Consider the following 19529-nt stretch of genomic DNA (forward strand, 5'->3'; position numbering starts at 1 on the left):
ATATATATATATATATATATATATATATATATATATATATATATATATATATAAATATACCAGCTGTGTGTAACATGATTAATGATTAAGTTGACGCTTTTCTGTAACTTCAGTTTTCTTTTGACTAGTTGTTCTCGTGACATCAGAGAGATAAAGAGTTTCATTTGCACCTTTGTCACCTCTATAATGAAAGCCTAACCACTCTTCTAATTTGATCAGTCATTTTGCAGTTCACTAATATTATCCCTGCGACTTCTCGAGTCGATCGAGGAGAGAAAAACACTCGAGATTCATACTCTACTGCTTGTTCCTGTTTCAGTTATCTGCATATTATTTTTGGATTTTTCTTTCTGTTACCGTATGTTGAATGGGTATATTGTTGATCGGAATGTGAGATGATTTTCTATTACATGAATATATTCATCCGTACATTCGTCGCATTCCATCGAGATGAAATAATCAGGAACAATTTGTTGCAGTATGAAGATTCAAAGAGACATCTAATTTAGTTCCCTCTTTCTCTTATTTCCTCTCTTTCGTTTTCACGTTACGCGAAGAGAGGAGTAAATAATATACCTGTGCACTAGATTTACTTATTTGCTGTACTTATTTTCAGTTTTCCGGTCTTAACAATAATTTTCTCGATAACATCTGTCTGATGCATGATTCCAGGTTTTTTGCGCTATTTTTTAAACGTCTTACTATTTACGGATATAATTTCTTTCGTACTTGTATACGTTGTCGAGAACGCCAGAGCCTTATTTTACCTCATTAATATGTAAAAGTGCATACGTATATACATACATATATGTATATATGTGTATAATTTCGTCATAACCATGTATCTCTCTTTCGTTTATAGCATAACATTATAGCGATCACGTGTTACGATTATGCGGTAATATGTCTCATTGAATTAACAGGAGTACCCACAACTAGCGAAGCATGAACCGAGGTATGCCATGCAGGGAAAAACATCATTCATCTAATCTTTGTTGAATCATTGCTTTCAATGTACGACTTGCCGATACCTGATGTAAACTCAATTTTCGACCCTATGACCTTTCAGACGTGACCGAAGAGGCTGCAAGGCGGGCACAAAACCTGGCGGAACAGGCGTTCACTTCGAGCAAAGCAGGTAACGTAACTTGTCTCAAGTAAAAAAGATAAATAAAGGAAAAACAAACAAATGTAAAGACTTCACGTAAAACGCGGATCACACCATCCGGTTCTCTCTTTCTCTCTCTTTCTGTCTGTCTCTCTCTCTCTCTCTATCTCTCTCTCTGTCTGTCTGTCTCTCTCGAAGAAATCAGTACGGTAGCAGACTCTGTTTTTTGGTGCCCTCATTTATATTTAGCTTTATCTTCCATAGTTAGCACCTGCCGACGCTTTCACACTAACTGATACTGTGCGCACGTCTCTTACTAAATAGTTACCAATCTCTTCCATCACCGATATATATACATATATATAATATATAAATATACATTTCTTTATATATATCGCAACGCGCGATGAAGAGAGAGACCGTTCTCGCGCGAGAGCTGCATTCGCGTTTCGTTGATCTCGAGATCAATTTGTTGTATATACATAGTCATAGATCCGTATTAATAGTCGTTATTTGATACTTGCTCCGGATGAGACACTCCGGACTTGAATTTAGAGGTTTGATGTGAGTTTTTTTATTTTTGTAATCGCTGAATCGCGATTACAAGTATAAATGTGTCACATAATTCAACTAAAATCTTGGATCTAACTCTAAATCTCTTGAGTATCTCACATGAAAAAGTTCCAAATGACAACTATTAATACGGATCTGAGATCCATGTTAATAGTCGTCAGTTGAAACTTGTCTCAAGTGAGACTACACTCGGATTTGAATGCAGAGTTTGATGTTTCAGTTGAATCGCGATTACAAATGTAACGTTGTATATATATTATATAACTCAAATCAAGAACTCAAATCGAATCCTACATTCAGATCTGGATATCTCACGTAGGATGAGTTTCAAGCAACTCCTATTAATATGGGCCATAGTGTACTTGAACAGAGTAGTCGTAGCCAGTTTTGACTCGCAGAATGTCTGGTAACTTATGATACAACCAGACCAGAAGGTAGCTTTCTTTCTGAAGAAGATTATAGTAAAGGATCTAGAAAATAGACTCGTTGATTCCTCGTGTAGTTCCCAAGAGGAAAGATGTTGTATCGTAGAAAGTAATTCTTGCAAGTAAGTCTTTTATCAGACTCCTCGTCGCGTTCATTGTCGCGTCGACGCACGCGCATCAATTAGTAACTCTCAAACGCAATTCCGGTTCTCTTCCACGGTACAGGTACGTTTTAGTAAGACTCAGGCGCCACGAATAAACACCGTTCTCTAATGAGTGTATACTTTTTTATTTCTTGACAAACAGACTAATCCTGTAATCGTGCGGTACCGTAACTAACAACAGCCCGGAAACTAAATATACGTGTACGCGGTAGTGTGCCGCGGTGCACGCGCACACGCATCACACGCCGAAGCGCATTCTCTTCCGAATCTCACCTGTGTGTCCTGACGCACCTTTGACCCGCTGCGTGCGTGCGTGTGTGCCTGCGTGCGCGCGTACGCACATGCGTGTGTTGTCCATCTGCGTGCCTACGTGCGCACGTGTGCACCGGCGCGAGTCTCTCTTAGTGTGTATGGCGCGTACACATACGTATGCGAGGCAGACACGCTGAATTCTGTCGGTCCAACTTTGGCAAGCTGGGCTAGAGTTGAGATTCTTAGTGTGTATCAATGTGCTTTATGTCCTCGTTCCTGTTCTTGTCCATGTCCTTTTGGATGGGTCAGGGCATGATTCGGCTGAGATTGATGGGACTGTAGAGAGGCATGCTACTTCTGCTCCATCAAAGCAACCTGTTCCCGCCCCGCGTCACTCCACCAAGCCGTCTACCAAAGCCGAGCTCCGCCTGGAGCTCGGTGACGCCTCACGAATACCGTCGCACGGCTCCAGCAAAGGTAAAACGCTCGAGCAGGAGGCGCACTCGCCGACCAAGAGCAGCCCGAAGAGCAAGATACCCGTGAAAGCGGCGAAGAGACAGTCCTCGGAGAGCGAAGAGCCTCCGATCGCCGACAAGATCGAAAGTTCCGACGCGATCATGAGATCCACCGTCATCGAGTCGTCGAGGAAGGAGCGCGCTGCTCCGAGAACGATCTCGCGGACCGTCCGTTGCATCACCAAGGAATACACGGACGGCGAACTCACGAAGGAGACGGTAGAGGAAACTGTGTCGCCCAATGACATGATTCAGACGGCCAGAACAGATCATGTGAGCGATGTCATCGACGGAATGGAAGTGACTCCATTGAAGGATGACAAAGTCGAACAGATACGAAGAACGACGACTACCACCGTGGCGACTAGTAGCGATCCATCGGTCGACCCCGAAAAGCTGGAGGAGCTATTAAAGACGGGTGGAGTCGTGGAGACGGTGAGAACCGTGACTCTCAGCGCGGAGGGCAGTGATCTGGAACCGATGACGCGCGAGGAGGTCGTAAAGAGGATAAACCTGGTCGCCAGCACCCTACCGAGCGAAATCTTCGACTTCGGCGACAAGTTCCCGGACTCCACCACCACCGGCGGCAGCACCACCACCACTACGATCAAGACTGACAGATCCATGGGCTCGGAAGGTATCATGCAGACAGTCACGACCGTGCAGCGCGTCACAATGGAGATGCCGGAGGTGGAGAGAACCGAGAAGGTGGTACGAACGGTGATCTCCTCCAGCAGCGGGGATGGCGACGGCAGCTACGAGGACGCTTTAAAGAGGAGCTTGGAAGAGCGGGTCGTAAAAGCAGAGGTTGGGGACACCGCCTCATGGGCAGCGGCGGCGGCTGCGACGACAGCTGCTGCTGCCGCCGCTGCTGGTCGGCCGCTGACGAAGGACGAAAAGTCTGAGATGGCCTGGGAGTTGTCGATGTCCAAGCCGCAGGAGGAACGGCCGGATCAGTGGGAAACTTCGCGTTTCTCCCAAGACACCTCGCCCGGCTCCGGCAACGGCGACGTTTACGCCGCTGCTAACAACAACAACAACGGCGGCGGCAACAACAATGTCAACAACAACAAGAACGGTAGCGCGAGACACGAGGTGCACAGCGACACCGATAGTGACGGTTCGCCGCAACCTAGAAGACGATCTCCGAGCAAGAGGCGTACGTTGGGCAGTTCCAGCGGGTCGGATGTAGCACTGCACGAAGGTGCGGAGCTGTCCCCGTTGGAGGACGACCAAGGTACCGCACTCTCACAGCTAAACCTTCTAAGTAAGCAATGTACATACCCCCCGCCCTCGCTCCCCCGCCACCCTCCAACCCCTCGCCCGTCCTACCCCGCTAACCGATCGTCACGGATAAACGGGCCCGTAAAAAAAGAGAAACAAATGCGATATATATGTTTGTATATTCTGTACAGACATACGGGTTGTTGCACATCGAGCTTTCGTTGTTGAAACCCCCGGCCTACCCTCGCACGCATCCACCCTCCTCTCTCACGCACTCTTCCCTTTTGACGTACTCTACCCGCTAGCCGCACGGTGACTCGAGAGCACACCACTGCTTCGACGACTTGTTTGATGTTCGCTCGGGTAGAGTGACCGGCTAATTTGACGTGTTTATTGGTGATGGGGCTTGTGATAACTTGTGATCGCTCCTTGAGCGACTGAGTCCTGGACGCTAAAACTAAAATTGGGTATTGGATGTATTGAGCATGTTCTAGGGAATTTGGGAGAGGTTCTTGTGCTGATTCGCAGCGCTGTCTTCATCTTGGCAGGACGAAGTTTCAGTTTTAATGAATTTAAAGTTTAAGTTTGCTTCAACTTGATTTATAAAGTTATTTTTTTTTTTTTTAATTTAATTTATTATAAAATTTAAAATCTAGGTTTGCTTTTTGATTTTATTTAAAGTTTAGTTTTCTAAATTTGATTTGAAGTTGAAACTTCAGTTCCTTTTAACGTGTCTTGCAACTGCTAAGATACGATAAAAAATTCTCTAAACGCTGACAGTTTGAAGTTGAAGCAACGACCTGCTGAAGCGAAGACCTCAGACTTTCCGGACGTTGTTGCTGGAAAGCGTCGGTTGCTTCCAGCAACAACCGCCGACGGGAATGATCTTGCACGGGAACTGCTGCATGACCTGTGGTCTTCGGCATAGTATGTGTTACATGTTTGTGTTTGCATGATAACGGCGGTAGGTCGCGCGTACAAAAGGGGCAGGGTGAAACGAGAAGGAAAAACAAAGCTTGTGAAGTGTTGTGGCACTTTCGTCATAGAGGACCGCGCGGAGATGCGCGGAAGTGCTCCCGTTCGCGGGCGCGCTGCGAGAGGATTATAACGTGTTACGGTGTTAATGGAATGGTCTCGATTGTAAGTGTTGCTTCGTCTTGGGGAAACTCGTGGAGTAAGCCTCGTTGTCCTTTGGGGGCAGAACGCTGTTTGGCGACGAGCTAACGTTGTTCTCCCTTGTCGTTGGTCTTGGCTACCGGATGGATGTATATGGAATCTTTTGTGATCAGGGGCTTCTGGGACTAGCATACTCTCATCGAGACTCACCCCGTGATCAGTCACGTGCGATCGTCACATCGCGCATCTGTCACATCGTCGAAGTCCGACGTTATTTTGAAAGTAAACGGAAGGACCGGAGGTGTATCTCGTTAACGCGACTTACGACGGTGGTGGTCGCGAATCGCGACTCGTGATCGATCGATCTCATTCCTCCGTGTCACATATTCGCTCCTCCACCAAAGGAGTAGAGAAAATAGCGACGTGTATACAACGTGACGAGATCATCTCGATAATCTCGACTCGAATCTCGGGACGGAATACGGCTATCCTACTTTCGGCTTGCTCATACTAATCACGGCGATGGAACATCATCCAGATCAATCAATCAAACAATCAATCAATCAATCAATCAATAAAAAGATCGGTGATTCATGGCAACTGATAATCTTTATAAGTGGCAGAAACGCACGGTACAGTACGGTCGGTTCGCTCAGGCGATGCGATAGAAGTGAAGACTAGGACGAAGACACCTGGTAGAACCAGCTGCGCGTGTTGGATGAGCATAGCCATGGCTGCGTTGGCGCTTCTAGTAGCACTTATACTTGTCCTGGAGCCACAAACGTTCCAACGTGTCATCTACACCCTGTCTAACAATGCCCCGAGGCAAGCCGGGTACGACCACCCTTTCACATTATATTTTTATATCTACTAAAAGTACTTTTAATGTTAAAGCGGCCAAGTGAAGCGCGACCGACGTCACGATGTCGTTCCAGCCTATTTTCCAGGGTAGAATTTTTGAGCTCTCGACTTGTATCCTCACTTGATATCTCGCCTCATCTTTGAAAGCGACACGACTCGAATGAGCGAGAGTTTCCAATGAATTTGAATAGTACAGTTGTGAATCAAGATTCGACCGTTCTGACGTTATCATAATTCGCATTAATAAAAAATATTAGTCGCATTATCTTTCTAAAATAATTAAGTACGTCGCTTTTGAAGAGGAGGCGCGATATTCAGTCGATATATATCGTCGATTGACATGGATGATGTCGAAGTTTCGTTACTTCCACGAACGATCGTGATGTTAATTATGATATTAATGATGATTGATATTAATTACGAAGTATGCAATGTCCCAGAGACACACGACACTATTGACAAGAAAATTCACGGACCGCGGTATTCACCGTATTCCGAGTCTCCGTATTCAATCTCCGAGTCTGTTGTGGGTGAGCATTTGCAAAGCTGTGGATATCTTATTCGTCAATGAATCACGTGGAAAGAGTGCAGAGTGCAGATTTATCTTGATCGCAGGGAGTGGCACGACGCTTCTAGTGATTTTCGCAAACAAAATGGCGAGGACTGTGATGGTTCTGTCAAACAAAAGTGCTTCCGTCTTGCGCAAACACACGCATATACAATAGTCAATAGAAGAAACGTTGCGATATTTTCTGTTTTTCTTAATGAATTGCGCAACGTATCCATATCCAAAAATTTGAATCACCTAAATATCTGGCAAAGTAGGAACAAACCAGAAATTCCGTTTGATGTTACTAGAATTCTGTTGAAATTGATAAAATTTCTGATTAACCAGAACTTGCATCTATTCAAATTAACGAGAAATCTTGTTAATTTGAACAGAATTCTGATAGATTCAACCGAATTTTTCTATTTCATAAATTTCATCAGACATTTAGTTAATCTATTTTCTTGCAGAAGATAAATATTCCCATTGCATATCGCATGTATTACAAGATTCATCGAGGCAAAAGTATACCAAACTTTCTTCTGTCGACTGTATTACACACACACATATATAGGATTGCTCTCGATATCGAAGATACCTCATGTATATCTGACACGATGAAAGCCCGCTGATTTACCGTCACGAGGACAGATAACTCTGAAAACGCGAGCGCGGGAAGCTCGCTCCGCAAGCTTTCTTTTTTCTGAAGCTCGTCCAGTTTGTATGCGCTCTCTGCATGAATTCTTGTTTTTTATAATGACACCCCTGCATGACCGCATCTCTGCATCATCTTACCGAACTTAAGTTTGCGTTCTTCGCAGCTGTCCTCCGCGCAGAGGAGGCACGACGATCCTCCTTGCGGTGATCTTTCTTGGGAAAGACACCTAGTTGCACGAAACACTCTTCGCATCGAAACAACCTCCTATAGACTCCTCCCCTCCTCTTTTATTTTCTTCTTTTCCAATATTCTTCTTTTCTCTACTTGTTTCTTTCAGTTTATCGAGCATCCTGATAGTTCACCTTTACCCCTCTAGCTCTCTCTCTCTCTTTCTCTCTGTCTCTATCTATCTGTATCTCTCTTCTGACAATAAGCAACTCAAGATAAAGCTAAAGTGTAGAGGGACCAACAATCGTGTTTTCTTAGTCACGTTAGGATTGTTAGGCGAATCGTCATGTAAGTAATCTTTACGCATATATGTATATGTACGTATCATAAATGTGTAAGCACACACGAGTCTTACGAGAATGGCTTACTTCGAATCTGGTCGATATGTACGGATGAGTATCACGACTACTTCCCAAACGGCACCAGTTAACTCTCTCTCTTGCGCTATGCTGCAACAAAGAGCGAGTTGTGTTGCACCGAGCGACTCATACTTGCAGCTTCTTAACGAACCCCTTGCCTCTTATCTTCCCTTCTCTGACCTCGCGAGACTGTTAATGCGTACGTCACGGAGGACGAACGACAAAATCGAAACCTGGAGAAACAGTTCCTGCGAATTCGATGCTGCAATCGATATGTTGTATTTCCATAAATAGTTATATTAATATATATAATTTATATACATATAAATATATACATATTATATACATATAAATATATAAAAAAATATATGTAAGTATATATATATATTTATTATATATAAATGTTAATATTATTGTTTAATATTTAATTAAACGATAATATTTATATCATTGATCTCACATAATCGTGTTTTATATTTGTATAAAGTGTATTTGCATTGAATGTAAATGTATTTATACAAATATATTATGATTTATTTTATATTTGATAGACAAATAAAGCGATAGTCACACAATCAATAATTAATAATTGTATTATCAATAATAATTGTATACAAATAATTATAATTAATAGTGCAATTTTTGGTATCTGCAGCATTGAACTCACTTGAATCTCAGGGACTAAGAAATTGAAGTGGAAGACACAAATCGCCAAATGGCGATCGTTCCCTGCCACTTCTCCCTCTGACTCTTCGAGTCTACGATCGTTCTTCCGACTGACGACTCGTGTCCAAAAGACAAATGCAGTTTTCACGGCCAAGACAGATCCTCGAACGCGCGAGTTTTCTCACGCGATTCACAGAACTCCCTTCCCGTCGACGTGCCACGGAAGCGAGGGTGCGACTGACTCAAGCGCAACGACTTCGTGTCGTCGCCCCGAGCGACTCCGGGTCCACAGAGAGACGCATTAACGTTCTTCTCGCACGCGAGAGCTAATGTTACATCGAGAACTCGCGGTTAATACCCCTCCAGCACTACCTGATCGTTCGTCTAACAATACTAACTGGATGTAGTTAGTACAGACCTCGTGCAAAGTGGTCGTGAAATCTGAACGGAGCGGTTTGCAGAACTACGGTCAAAACCAAGAGGGTAGACCGGGAATCGCGATGGAGAATCGTAGAAAGGAGTGATCGCGAGATGGATATCTCCCTCGTGTCCTCGCGGAACTTCCGTTTCGCGCGAGTTGCCGGATCGCCGGACCTCCTCTCTTACGAGTTCACTCCGGGAGACACTCTTTTCACTTGAGAGAGATGAATGTGCATATTTATTTATTTATCTGTTTGTCGTCCGTGCAATATGGTGCATCGATGTGGTGCACTTTGCGGGATGAAGACTCTTCCGATTTCTCGCTGCAAAATTCTTTACAATCTGAATCACTTGTTCTCACTGGCGAACCATTGGCGTCTCGCCTCGAGCATCTCAGGCGATGATGTTCATTTTTTTTTTCTATTTTTCAAAATTCACACACTCTCTGGACGTGTTCGAATCCGCAATTCAATCCGAGCTGTCCAATCGAACCACTTTGAGTTTTTACCGTAGTATACTTCTTCTGTTGTATCGAGAACGTTGAGTACTTATATATCTCTTACGACTAACTGCTAAAATGCTTTGTTCAGCGGCTTTTTTATCAGCGCTTCACACGAGCTCGCTGCGCGCAGCACAATCATACTGAGAAGTATGTACAGCGATACTGCTCAGTAATAACATGATCGTAATCGATTAACTGCAGGACTACGAGCGAACTCTTGTCGTTTGTCTCGAGAGCGCTGTTATACGATCGATGCTGTTTTCCTATGAAACGTAGCTTCGATTACTGACGAAAGTCCAAACGATAAGATAATCTTCTGGTCTCGTGTCTCAACGAGATCAAAAATACTGTGTAAGCCCTAAATAGAAATGTCAAGGTCGTTTGAACAGAAAATCGTATTTTCTACTTTAGAAAAATTATCCGATGAAAGATTAACAAACGGATATTTCAGATCAAGGTACTGATCAATTTTTATATCCGCTCAAGAAACATCCGATGAAAGATGTCGATTCTTTGGACGATTTATCTGAAATGCCATTATGGACAGAAATATTCGATTAAATTTAATTGGATATAAAAATTGATCGGGAAGTATCCGCTTGTCAGTTCTCTTACGGTAAACTTTGACGATAAAATCGATCCATCAGACTCTTCCACTATTTAGGGTTCAAAAGCAGTACCCAACTACTCAGTAAATATCAACCATTAGCAACATTACAACAATATTATAATTTCCTACTTAATAATTTTTAATTGTAACATAAACAGGTGCAACAGTTACATTATTGAGTGAGAAGTTATAACATTGATGTGATGTTGCTGTTCATGCTGATGTAATTTACTGCTGGTATTTACTGGGCACTCGTTATCTTCTCGTCTAATGGGAATATACGGGATATCCGGGGTAAATCGTCGAACAACTGACGAAGAGTCAGGAGTGCCGCGATTCTCTCTCGGATAGTCGGTATAATAAGTCCCATTTGTCGTTGTTATTATACGACACGTGATTGAAGACATAGGAATTCGGCCGAGTTTGACAATTTACAGCTTGCTGTAGCACTCGTATCAAAGTAATTAGTATCACAGTATATGAGAAAATGAGTATCGTAGATGCAGTAAAGAGTTGTACAAGGAACGTCGGAGTCACGCGAGACATATATCTTCCGTGATTGACGCGCGAAAGTCACGAAAGAAAAAAAAACGAAAAAAAAAGAGAGAAGAAGAAACAAAAAACAGAAAAGGGAGATGCCGCGTGAATTGTAAGGAAAGTGATTGCATATAGTTTTGGCTGGTTGAGTGAAAATGCGTATTATATATATATATATATATATTATATATTATGTATCGTCAAATGTTTAGAGCGATGTTGTAACTTTTTTTATATGTGTCTAGTATTATCCCCTTGTTTTGGGCATGATGTACAATTGAGAGATATATATACGATTCGTACTTGTTTTCTATGTAAAGCAGCAGCAAAAAATAGCGAAATCCGCCGCGACGCGGAGGCTCACGCAAGGTGTTTGATTTGTTTTTGTTTGTTGTACAGAATCTGACTTTTTGCAACATAGCGAGCCATCCTTCATGGAAACGACAACGATCGAGGTGGATCCTCTCACGCAGGAAAGGTATATATACGATTTTAATATATTGAGTCGGTCAAACAATTCAGTTCGATATTTTGAATGAGATTTAACTTTATTGCACTCAAGGGAAAGAATAAATTGTTCATCTCAACCAAGTAATCTATAAAAAAAACTGTAAAAATATAATTTATTACTATATATGTAATAATACTTTATATCTTTAACAGCGCCAATGCGCGTATAATGCGCATTTAATGCAGTTGAATGCGCATTAGCGCTTCTTGGGATAATAATTAGATCTTTAATAATTATTTTATAATTTATAAGATACTTATCATGATATCATTATACAATACATAGACATTGTATTAATATTGTTGCCTGTATTACATATGTGTGTGAAACTCGAGCCGAATTTTTTGATTGGCCCACTATATTTATTTATAACACGCTGAAGGCAAGTATATCAAGTAGTAGCATTAGAGTTTTCCTCCCTTTTTTTATTTCTCGACGTATAATATTATACGATTATCAAGCAAATTTGTTTGAAATCGCACTATCGCACAGACCTCGAAATCCAAAAGCAAAAGTACCGTCAAGTTCATTTCTCCTTCACATATACATACCTGAAGACTCCAGGCGGCGGTACGATGTGTAAGGAACAGTAAACACAAAAGACAAGGAAACGAGATAAATGTAATCTCAAGGGAGTCGTCTTTTGCAGTATAACGACGACCACGCGAACGGAGACAAGAACAATATCGTCCACGGGAGCCGGCGGAACGGACGAGCTGCGAGAATCTATGCAGAAGATCATGGATACGTTCATGACGGAGGAGAAGAAGGACCACTAAGAGCGGGACAACCAACTACTCCTCGAGGAAGAATCGTGAAAGAAGAGAAATGGGAAGGAGGAAAGAGAGAGAGAGATACAGAGGAGAAATCGCCGAGCGGTCTCTCGACGCGGATTCGCCGCGTTGATCACAAAATCGACGCTTCAGAACGAAGCCATCGGCTCTCGTGAGGCTCGACGCGTCCTCGGGTGTCGAATGACGACGAGTTCTCGATTTCCACACACCTGTAGAGAGCCGCGGGGCGCAAGAACTCACACGACGTCCCAGAGTGTCCTGAGTCGTCGTGCGCGCGCGCGCGTATCTTCGCGGGGACAGACGACGTCCTCGTCTCCGGGGCTACACCAAGCATGCACGGACTTTTAACTACCACGCTCTCTCATGGCCTATGCTTCGGATTTGCTTGCCTTTCCGTTCCGCTCAGTTGCCTTACACTCTTTGCGTTCTTCAATCTCGCGCGATCAATCGACGATGATGACGATAATGATGATGATGATGATGTTGTGTATTGTCGTTGCTAGTCCGACTAGCCGATCCGCGCTAGTCTTCACTATGCCAACCCGTCCATGTACAACGCCTTTCTCGTGTTGTTCGAAGTTAAATGCGAATTGGAAGAGAGGGAAAGAGGAAGGGAAAGAGAAAAGGAAGGAAAGACAGGCGAACGTGGAGAGACGAGACGAAGGCAATGAGAATAGGAAAATATTAGAAAGAAGATGTGTGAACAAGACGGGAGTGCACAGGATAAAGGATCGTCTCGAGCGAACGATCTGTCGATATCACCGATCGTTTTAAACTAGTAAGATTCTCGCGATAATAGTCCGTTTAAGCTTTAGGATGGTTGTATATCTCTATCCGCGCAATACATCGCTTAATAGGTCGGCAATATATATATATAAAAAAAAAAATATATATATATATATATATAAATATATATTTCATTAACATACTTTCGACGATGGACAATTGACGAAGTTTCTGAGAGGGAATGGGGAAAGTTTCTCGCTGTTATTCGACTCAATCGCGAGTCCGCGCACAATAAAAATAAAGGGGGGGGGAGGGGATGGAAAGAAAAAATACTGAAACTAGCCGCTCACGTTGATTTGATTAACAGCGAGAGATAAATGTTTTTATGCATCGGGATATAATGTAAATTTAACTTGTTTAAAAAAAGGATATTTCCTAACAGTTTTTAATTGTATATATAATAAGTTTTTAGCGTATAACTTATATAAATGTACTATGGATACGATTGTAATAATTATAAGATTCTAACAGGAATATTTTATTTACATAGCGGGCCCCCTGAATAAGAAGGAGAAAAGAACTCGTTACGCTCGTTAATTTGTAATAAGGTCGGGTGAGTTTCGACGTCGTCAGTGTTGTGTCATCCACGTGAATCAACGTGAATTAGTAGTAGAGAGCGGAGTGGCGGACGATGCGGAGATTATGTTGTTCGAAATTTTAACGATTCGTTCTCAATATATCCTAAGCGGTGTTAGCTTTCAGTGTATGACACAATTTTAATGAGCACAGAAAGAGAAGGGGAAGGGGGATCATATAATATATATGTATATATATATCGCATTATCGGAACATACATATATATATATATATATGTGTGTGTGTCCAATATATATATGTATGTATACACTATATGAAGACACACACAAAAAAATTTAAATAAGGTATTCTATTAATGTATGATACATTGAAAGATATATAATGATTATGCATCTGAAGTTTATAAATTATTATATCTATGATGACTGTTATACTACGTTTAATAGACTTGCCTAGAGCCTATCTGACCTAAGGACCAAAGGCACAATCACACGCGCATCAAAATAAAATAATATGCTCCCATGTATTGTCGTAACATTTAGTATATAGTTCATTATTACGAATCGGCCGCGACGCGCTGGCACCTCAATGCTGTCGTCGACGATGCCCGCGCACTTCGTGCTTTCAATCGCGTTCAAAGGGAATATTTTCTACGCGATGTATGTATCTTGTTATACATTGTATTACAATGCGACATGGCTGTTATGCATACAAACGATACGCGCATATATTCTTCGTGCAACAACAATACACTTGGTATTGTTTTATGCTGCTGGTATTTATATATATATATATATATATATATATATATATATATATATATATATGTATTTTAGACATTTATATTGTCTAGTTTGCGTGTGTAATATCATCTCGACGACGCCGCCACCGCCGCCACTATCACCGTTCACCGTCGTCGTCGTTAAAGCATTGATGCACCAATCGTCCGGTCGACGCTTTATATCTCACATACTTTTGTACAACCTGATTTTCGCGGACAACGTGACACGTGAAAGCAGCCAAGAGCATTTCTCTCTGTACTCTATAATTACGTGTCCCTCTCCTTAATACTATAATAGCATTAAAATTACTACAATGGCATTGCATGGCGTCAAGATATCAAAAAAGGAAAAAAAACGAAAGAGACTATAATTTACTATATAATATTGTGTGATAGAACTATCAGCGGCATAATAAATAAAATGTTGCATCAGAATCACGATGTTCTCTACAGTAGAAGGGCGAAGGCGCGCCGGAAAAAAAGAGGGAGGGAGAGAGTGAGGACGCTCGTCCCACTCTTTCGCTCGTATATTTCACCTTCGATTACTATGTATCAGGTCCAGCCGAGGCTTTTTTCATATGTATCTCACGTGAGAAAAGTTTCAACCAACGACTAGACCTATCTAAATATTAAGGTAAGATATGAAATCTCGTTTATATATAATTATGTTATATTGTCTTAAGAGAAAAGGAAATAGCAAACACATCGGAACATTTAAATCCGTTTAGATCTAGAAACAATCTAGCGTTACCACACGATTTTGTAACTCTTAACGATAACACATTGTCGTTAAGAGTTACAGAATCGTAATGCAGCGACGTTACGAGAGCTGGCAAAATAACGGTATCTTATCGACGCTCTTCAACGTGGCATTCCCGAGTAGAGTTGTAGGAAAAGGACATTTGGATACGCACGGTAAGTACTTGACCATTACGACTCATTAAACGTACATAATTCTTTATTCATCGTAATGGAGAAATCAAGTTTACGGTTAATTTATAACTTATTGTTCTGCTTAATTAATTATATAATCGATCGAAACAACGGCATTACACCTTAGATTTTCTCGTTAATACAAATACAATTGAGAGAACTTGTTTTTCATTTCTTTTCCCTTCGTCGTTAACGGCGCATCTGTAGACGGTACTTTATATATTCACACAAAGTGACATTCTACGCAAGACGACGACAACAATGGACAACATATTCCGAACGATTGCACTATTACGCAGCGAAACGTATGTCCCGAGGATCACTCTCGCGTTATTCATCGCAATGCGAGATCTCCACATTGTCATTAATCGCAATACCGGTAAAACAACATCGAAACGATAGAAAAAACGAGTAAGATCTACGATCCACGCGTTAACTTTTTACAGCAATCCTCTTGGTAATTCCAAAATCCCACTAACGTAAGAGACAGATCTAATTACACACATATGTCCTAACGGACATTTTAGGCTGTGTTTCAAAATTACTGATAGCGCTGAAAATCTATAATGCCTATAGCTTTCCAATGCTGGCAGTGAATTTTAGAATACAGCCTTAGTGAAACATTAAAGTATGTAAAATTGTGTTTACTATGATATACATGATGATACTTATATTTTTTGTTTAAATAGTGGCGTACATGTATATCGTTTTTGTTTATTGTAGTGGATATGCAAATAAAAAAACAAATTTTATCTATCAATTTATGTATAAATATAAAAAAAAAACTATACTCTCTCTCATATATATAAATATATATATATATATATATATATATATGTGGTATATTATTTTGCAACAAAAACGTTTCTATTCTATTTGAGATTAATGTGAAATTTCTTATACTATAATGTAATTTTGTTCCACTACCAGAAAATTTTTGTCTATAAAATTTTATAAATATCACAATCCACTACAACTTTAAAACGGAGCACAGTGTTACCCATTAACTGATAATTTATTTATAGACACGGGAAGATATATGGACTATTTGATAAGGGAAAAATTTGATGTGTAATTACGTCTCATAAAATGAATAGTTGTCCTCATGCATTTTATGTGGTGATGTATTTTATTCATAATAATAATAATTTTATTATTATTATACTGTAGGTCATCAGATCTGTAAACACAATAATATATTATATTTTATCATTATTAAATTAGCATGAAATTAATCAGTTTAATAGAAATTTTGAGATGTTTAATAGTTAATAATAGCTAATTATACTATATGTCAATATAAAATCCTATAGAAGTAAAATCTAAAGAAGTTAAAGAATACAAGTTAATTATAGTGATAAAAAAGAACTTATACAAAAATAATTTCAGGAAAGGTATATGCAAACTTACATTGTCAACATCATCTTCATCATCATTACTAATTTCATCACCAAATTCAATATCTTCATCGAGTCCATCTTCCACAAAGGTGACTGTATCGTTGATTCGTACTGAAAGAAATAAAAATTCTGTATTAGTTCAAAACAATACAAATATAAATTATATCACAAAGAAATTCTTGATGTAAACTCTACTGAACCATATATTCCATAATTTCAATTACAATGCTCATGTAATATAATATCACTTACCGGTCTCTGGGAATTCACCATAAGTTTTCAGATTACGTGCTTCATCAGATGTGTATTTCAATATAACATCTGCCTTGGCATCTTGATAATCTCTCAGCCCAATTAATATGATGTCTCCTTGATTTATCCAGACCTTCTTACGCAGCTTTCCTCTGATGTGACATAATCGTTTGACACCATCAAAACACATTGCCTCTAGCCTACCGTTACCCAGCATTTTTGTAACTTGAGCATATTCTGCATAGAATAAACAGTATCAAATTATTTCTATATATGTATATATATATAGTATCTGATACACAATATCGTGAAGGTAGAATACATTCTGAGCATAAAAACTTGAGTTTGCAAACAACCACGTAAAATCTCGAAATAATAATAAAAGATTGATAAGATCTCGCGCTTGTGGAGCTCAACTCAACATTGCGCATTTTGGTTCGCGCAATTTTCATTTTTTAATATCTCAAAATTTCATGATTGTTCGCAAACTGTCAGGGATTTTCGTGCTCAGGCGCAACGTCAGACATACAACGTGTCGTATTCTCCAAACTGAGATTCTTACCTTGTCCATCTTCCTTGAACACCAATTCTCTCTTCTCAGTTTCATTTTCATTCTTTCCCCTTCTCCTGTTTTTACCTCCCTTTCCTATGAAAAAAAGAACAAATTTCGCGATAACGCTCGATGTAGATCGCGAAAACGAGTATCGGTCCAAAAAGAACTTAACATTATAAACACAAAAAAAAGAGATAACGTCAAAGTTTGGTATTGCAAGGTTAGGTTAGGTCAACTTGAACCACATTGCAGAACACAAAACGTAACAATCATTTCTTAACAAAATAATCGTGCAGTTTAAACGGGAAAGACTAATACTGAAACTACTCGTCGTACTGACCTTTATTCTTTGGCATTGTGCTCTAACAGTATTCTCAAACGATAAATATACAAATGGTACAGCAAAAAAGCACGAGGACCAGCGACACACCAAGCTGCTAACAGAGACCGACGACTGTGGATTATTAACGATGAGAAAACAGCTAGTCGCTTTCTCGACACTGGTGCCTAGCCAACAAACGTTCCCGTTATTTTTAATGGCCACGTAGATGTGCAGTCGACGAAAAGATTTATGAAGATTTTCGATTTAACAACTTAATTGTCTGGAAAGTGACTGGTCTCACCTCGATGGCGGATAAGAACGGCATGTACTTCCTCTCGACTCACCACGATCCACCTCGACCTCATTCGTTTTATCGGGTCTAGCAAAAAGACCTCTTAATTCGAAATGTAGTTCTAATGGCTCCTGCACACAGGAGCACGGTAATGCTTGCCGCACGGCGGAAGTTCGCGCGACAGCCAATCAATATGCTGCTTTCTGTAATAACTTTTTAGCTCTTGCGGAAAAACAACATATTGATTGGCTGTCGCGCGGTAAAAGTTCGCGCGACAACCAATCAATATGCTGCTTTCCGTAATAACCTTCTAGCTCTTACGGAAAAACAACATATTGATTGGCTGTTACGCGGACTTCCGCTGCGCGGCAAGCATTATCGCATCCTATGTGCAGGAGCCATAAAATCTTCCGCTACGAATTGCTAGGGAACGGTGCACTTGGACACGGTGCATTTGGATACAGCCAATCACAGCACCGTGTGATTAGAGACATTTGTAGGGTCCCTTGGAACAGCGACTTGTAATTGGACTGTGTCCAATTGCCCCGTGTCCAACTGATATACACCCGAATTGCTACTGGGTTTTCCAATTGCTTATGCAGGATTCACACCGCATCCGATGTTTGATATCCAATAGGAGAACAGCTTTCTAATATAGAATTCTATTCTTCATCAGAAAGCTATTGGCCTGACTTACATCGTGTACTTAATACGCCTACTAAATAATAACTTATTAGATAATCTTAATATCGACAATGCATATCAATGGCGACGCATTCAATCAATACAATACGTCTTGTTGATGAGTATTATACTAGCTTAATATACCGTTGTTTATATATATCATCGATATTAAGATTATCTAATAGAAAGTTACTATTTAGTACACATATCAAGTGCACGATGTAAACTAATAGCTCCTGCACACAGGACGCGGTAATGCTTGCCGCGCAGCGGAAGTTCGCGCGACAGCCAATCAATATGCTGCTTTCCGTAATAACCTTCTAGCTCTAAAGGCTATCGCACACAAATTGACATAACTGCATATGCATAGCATAAGATCGTATGAACCAATGAGCATCGAATATTAAGCATCGAACACCAATATGGCAACTTAATACTCGATGCTCATTGGTACATACGATCTTATGCTATGCATATGCAGTTATGTCAATTTTTGTGCGATAGCCCTTAGGGTGCCGTCCCATTGAGCACGAATCGGAACGCCGGATCGGATTTCTTACTATAATGAGCGTTCCGTTCTCTAGTTCCGTTCCGTAAAAGTTTCCTCTACTAGTCCCATGTAGCAAAAGCGGAACGGAATGGCGCGTCGGTCGCAAATAAATATGTTTAATTCGTCAATATTTCGTTATTTTGACGCGACAGAATTAATTATATACATAATTTATGCAATTATCTTGCCGATAACATTGTCATGAATATTCTGAAATATTTAATTGAAGAGTGAAATATATTTTATAACTAGAAATCCATTCCGTTTTTGCTACATTGGTAGAGGAAACTTTTACGGAACGGAACTAGAGAACGGAACGCTCATTATAGTAAGAAATCCGATCCGGCGTTCCGATCCGTGCTCAATGGG

The 19529-nt window shown here is 40.7% G+C and overlaps 2 protein-coding genes across 24 annotated transcripts in view; one reads left to right on the forward strand and one right to left on the reverse strand.

Moving 5' to 3' along the window:
- LOC116841833 (ankyrin-3-like) overlaps positions 1-13917 on the forward strand; it is a 125776-nt gene extending 111859 nt beyond the window's left edge. For 15 of the 23 annotated variants that reach the window (XR_004377623.1, XR_004377608.1, XR_004377612.1 and 12 more), the window contains 5 exons: positions 1070-1138; positions 2832-4274; positions 5995-6211; positions 11165-11243; positions 11926-12005. Coding sequence is in view for 4 of the 23 variants with exons in the window: in XM_032810234.1 (XP_032666125.1) it covers positions 1070-1138; positions 2832-4274; positions 11165-11243; positions 11926-12055 (1721 nt within the window). In the remaining 19 variants the exon portion in view is untranslated. Of the gene's footprint in view, positions 1-1069; positions 1139-2831; positions 4275-5994; positions 6212-11164; positions 11244-11925 lie in introns of all 23 variants that reach the window. The other 8 variants (XR_004377624.1, XR_004377617.1, XR_004377625.1 and 5 more) reach the window with 5 other exon arrangements.
- A 1197-nt stretch (positions 13918-15114) lies between these two features.
- Positions 15115-19529, reverse strand: part of LOC116841909 — an 8839-nt gene continuing 4424 nt past the window's right edge. Inside the window, exons 10-14 of the mRNA XM_032810389.1 lie at positions 17653-17674; positions 17322-17405; positions 16760-16996; positions 16518-16618; positions 15115-16287 (exon numbers count right to left, since the gene is read on the reverse strand). Coding sequence (XP_032666280.1) covers positions 16282-16287; positions 16518-16618; positions 16760-16996; positions 17322-17405; positions 17653-17674 — 450 coding nt within the window. The 3' untranslated portion in view covers positions 15115-16281. The remainder of the gene's footprint in view (positions 16288-16517; positions 16619-16759; positions 16997-17321; positions 17406-17652; positions 17675-19529) is intronic.

Source organism: Odontomachus brunneus, unplaced genomic scaffold, assembly GCF_010583005.1.
Source record: "Odontomachus brunneus isolate Ranch 3 - 2012 unplaced genomic scaffold, Obru_v1 Obru_scaffold_019, whole genome shotgun sequence".
Taxonomy (NCBI): domain Eukaryota; kingdom Metazoa; phylum Arthropoda; class Insecta; order Hymenoptera; family Formicidae; genus Odontomachus; species Odontomachus brunneus.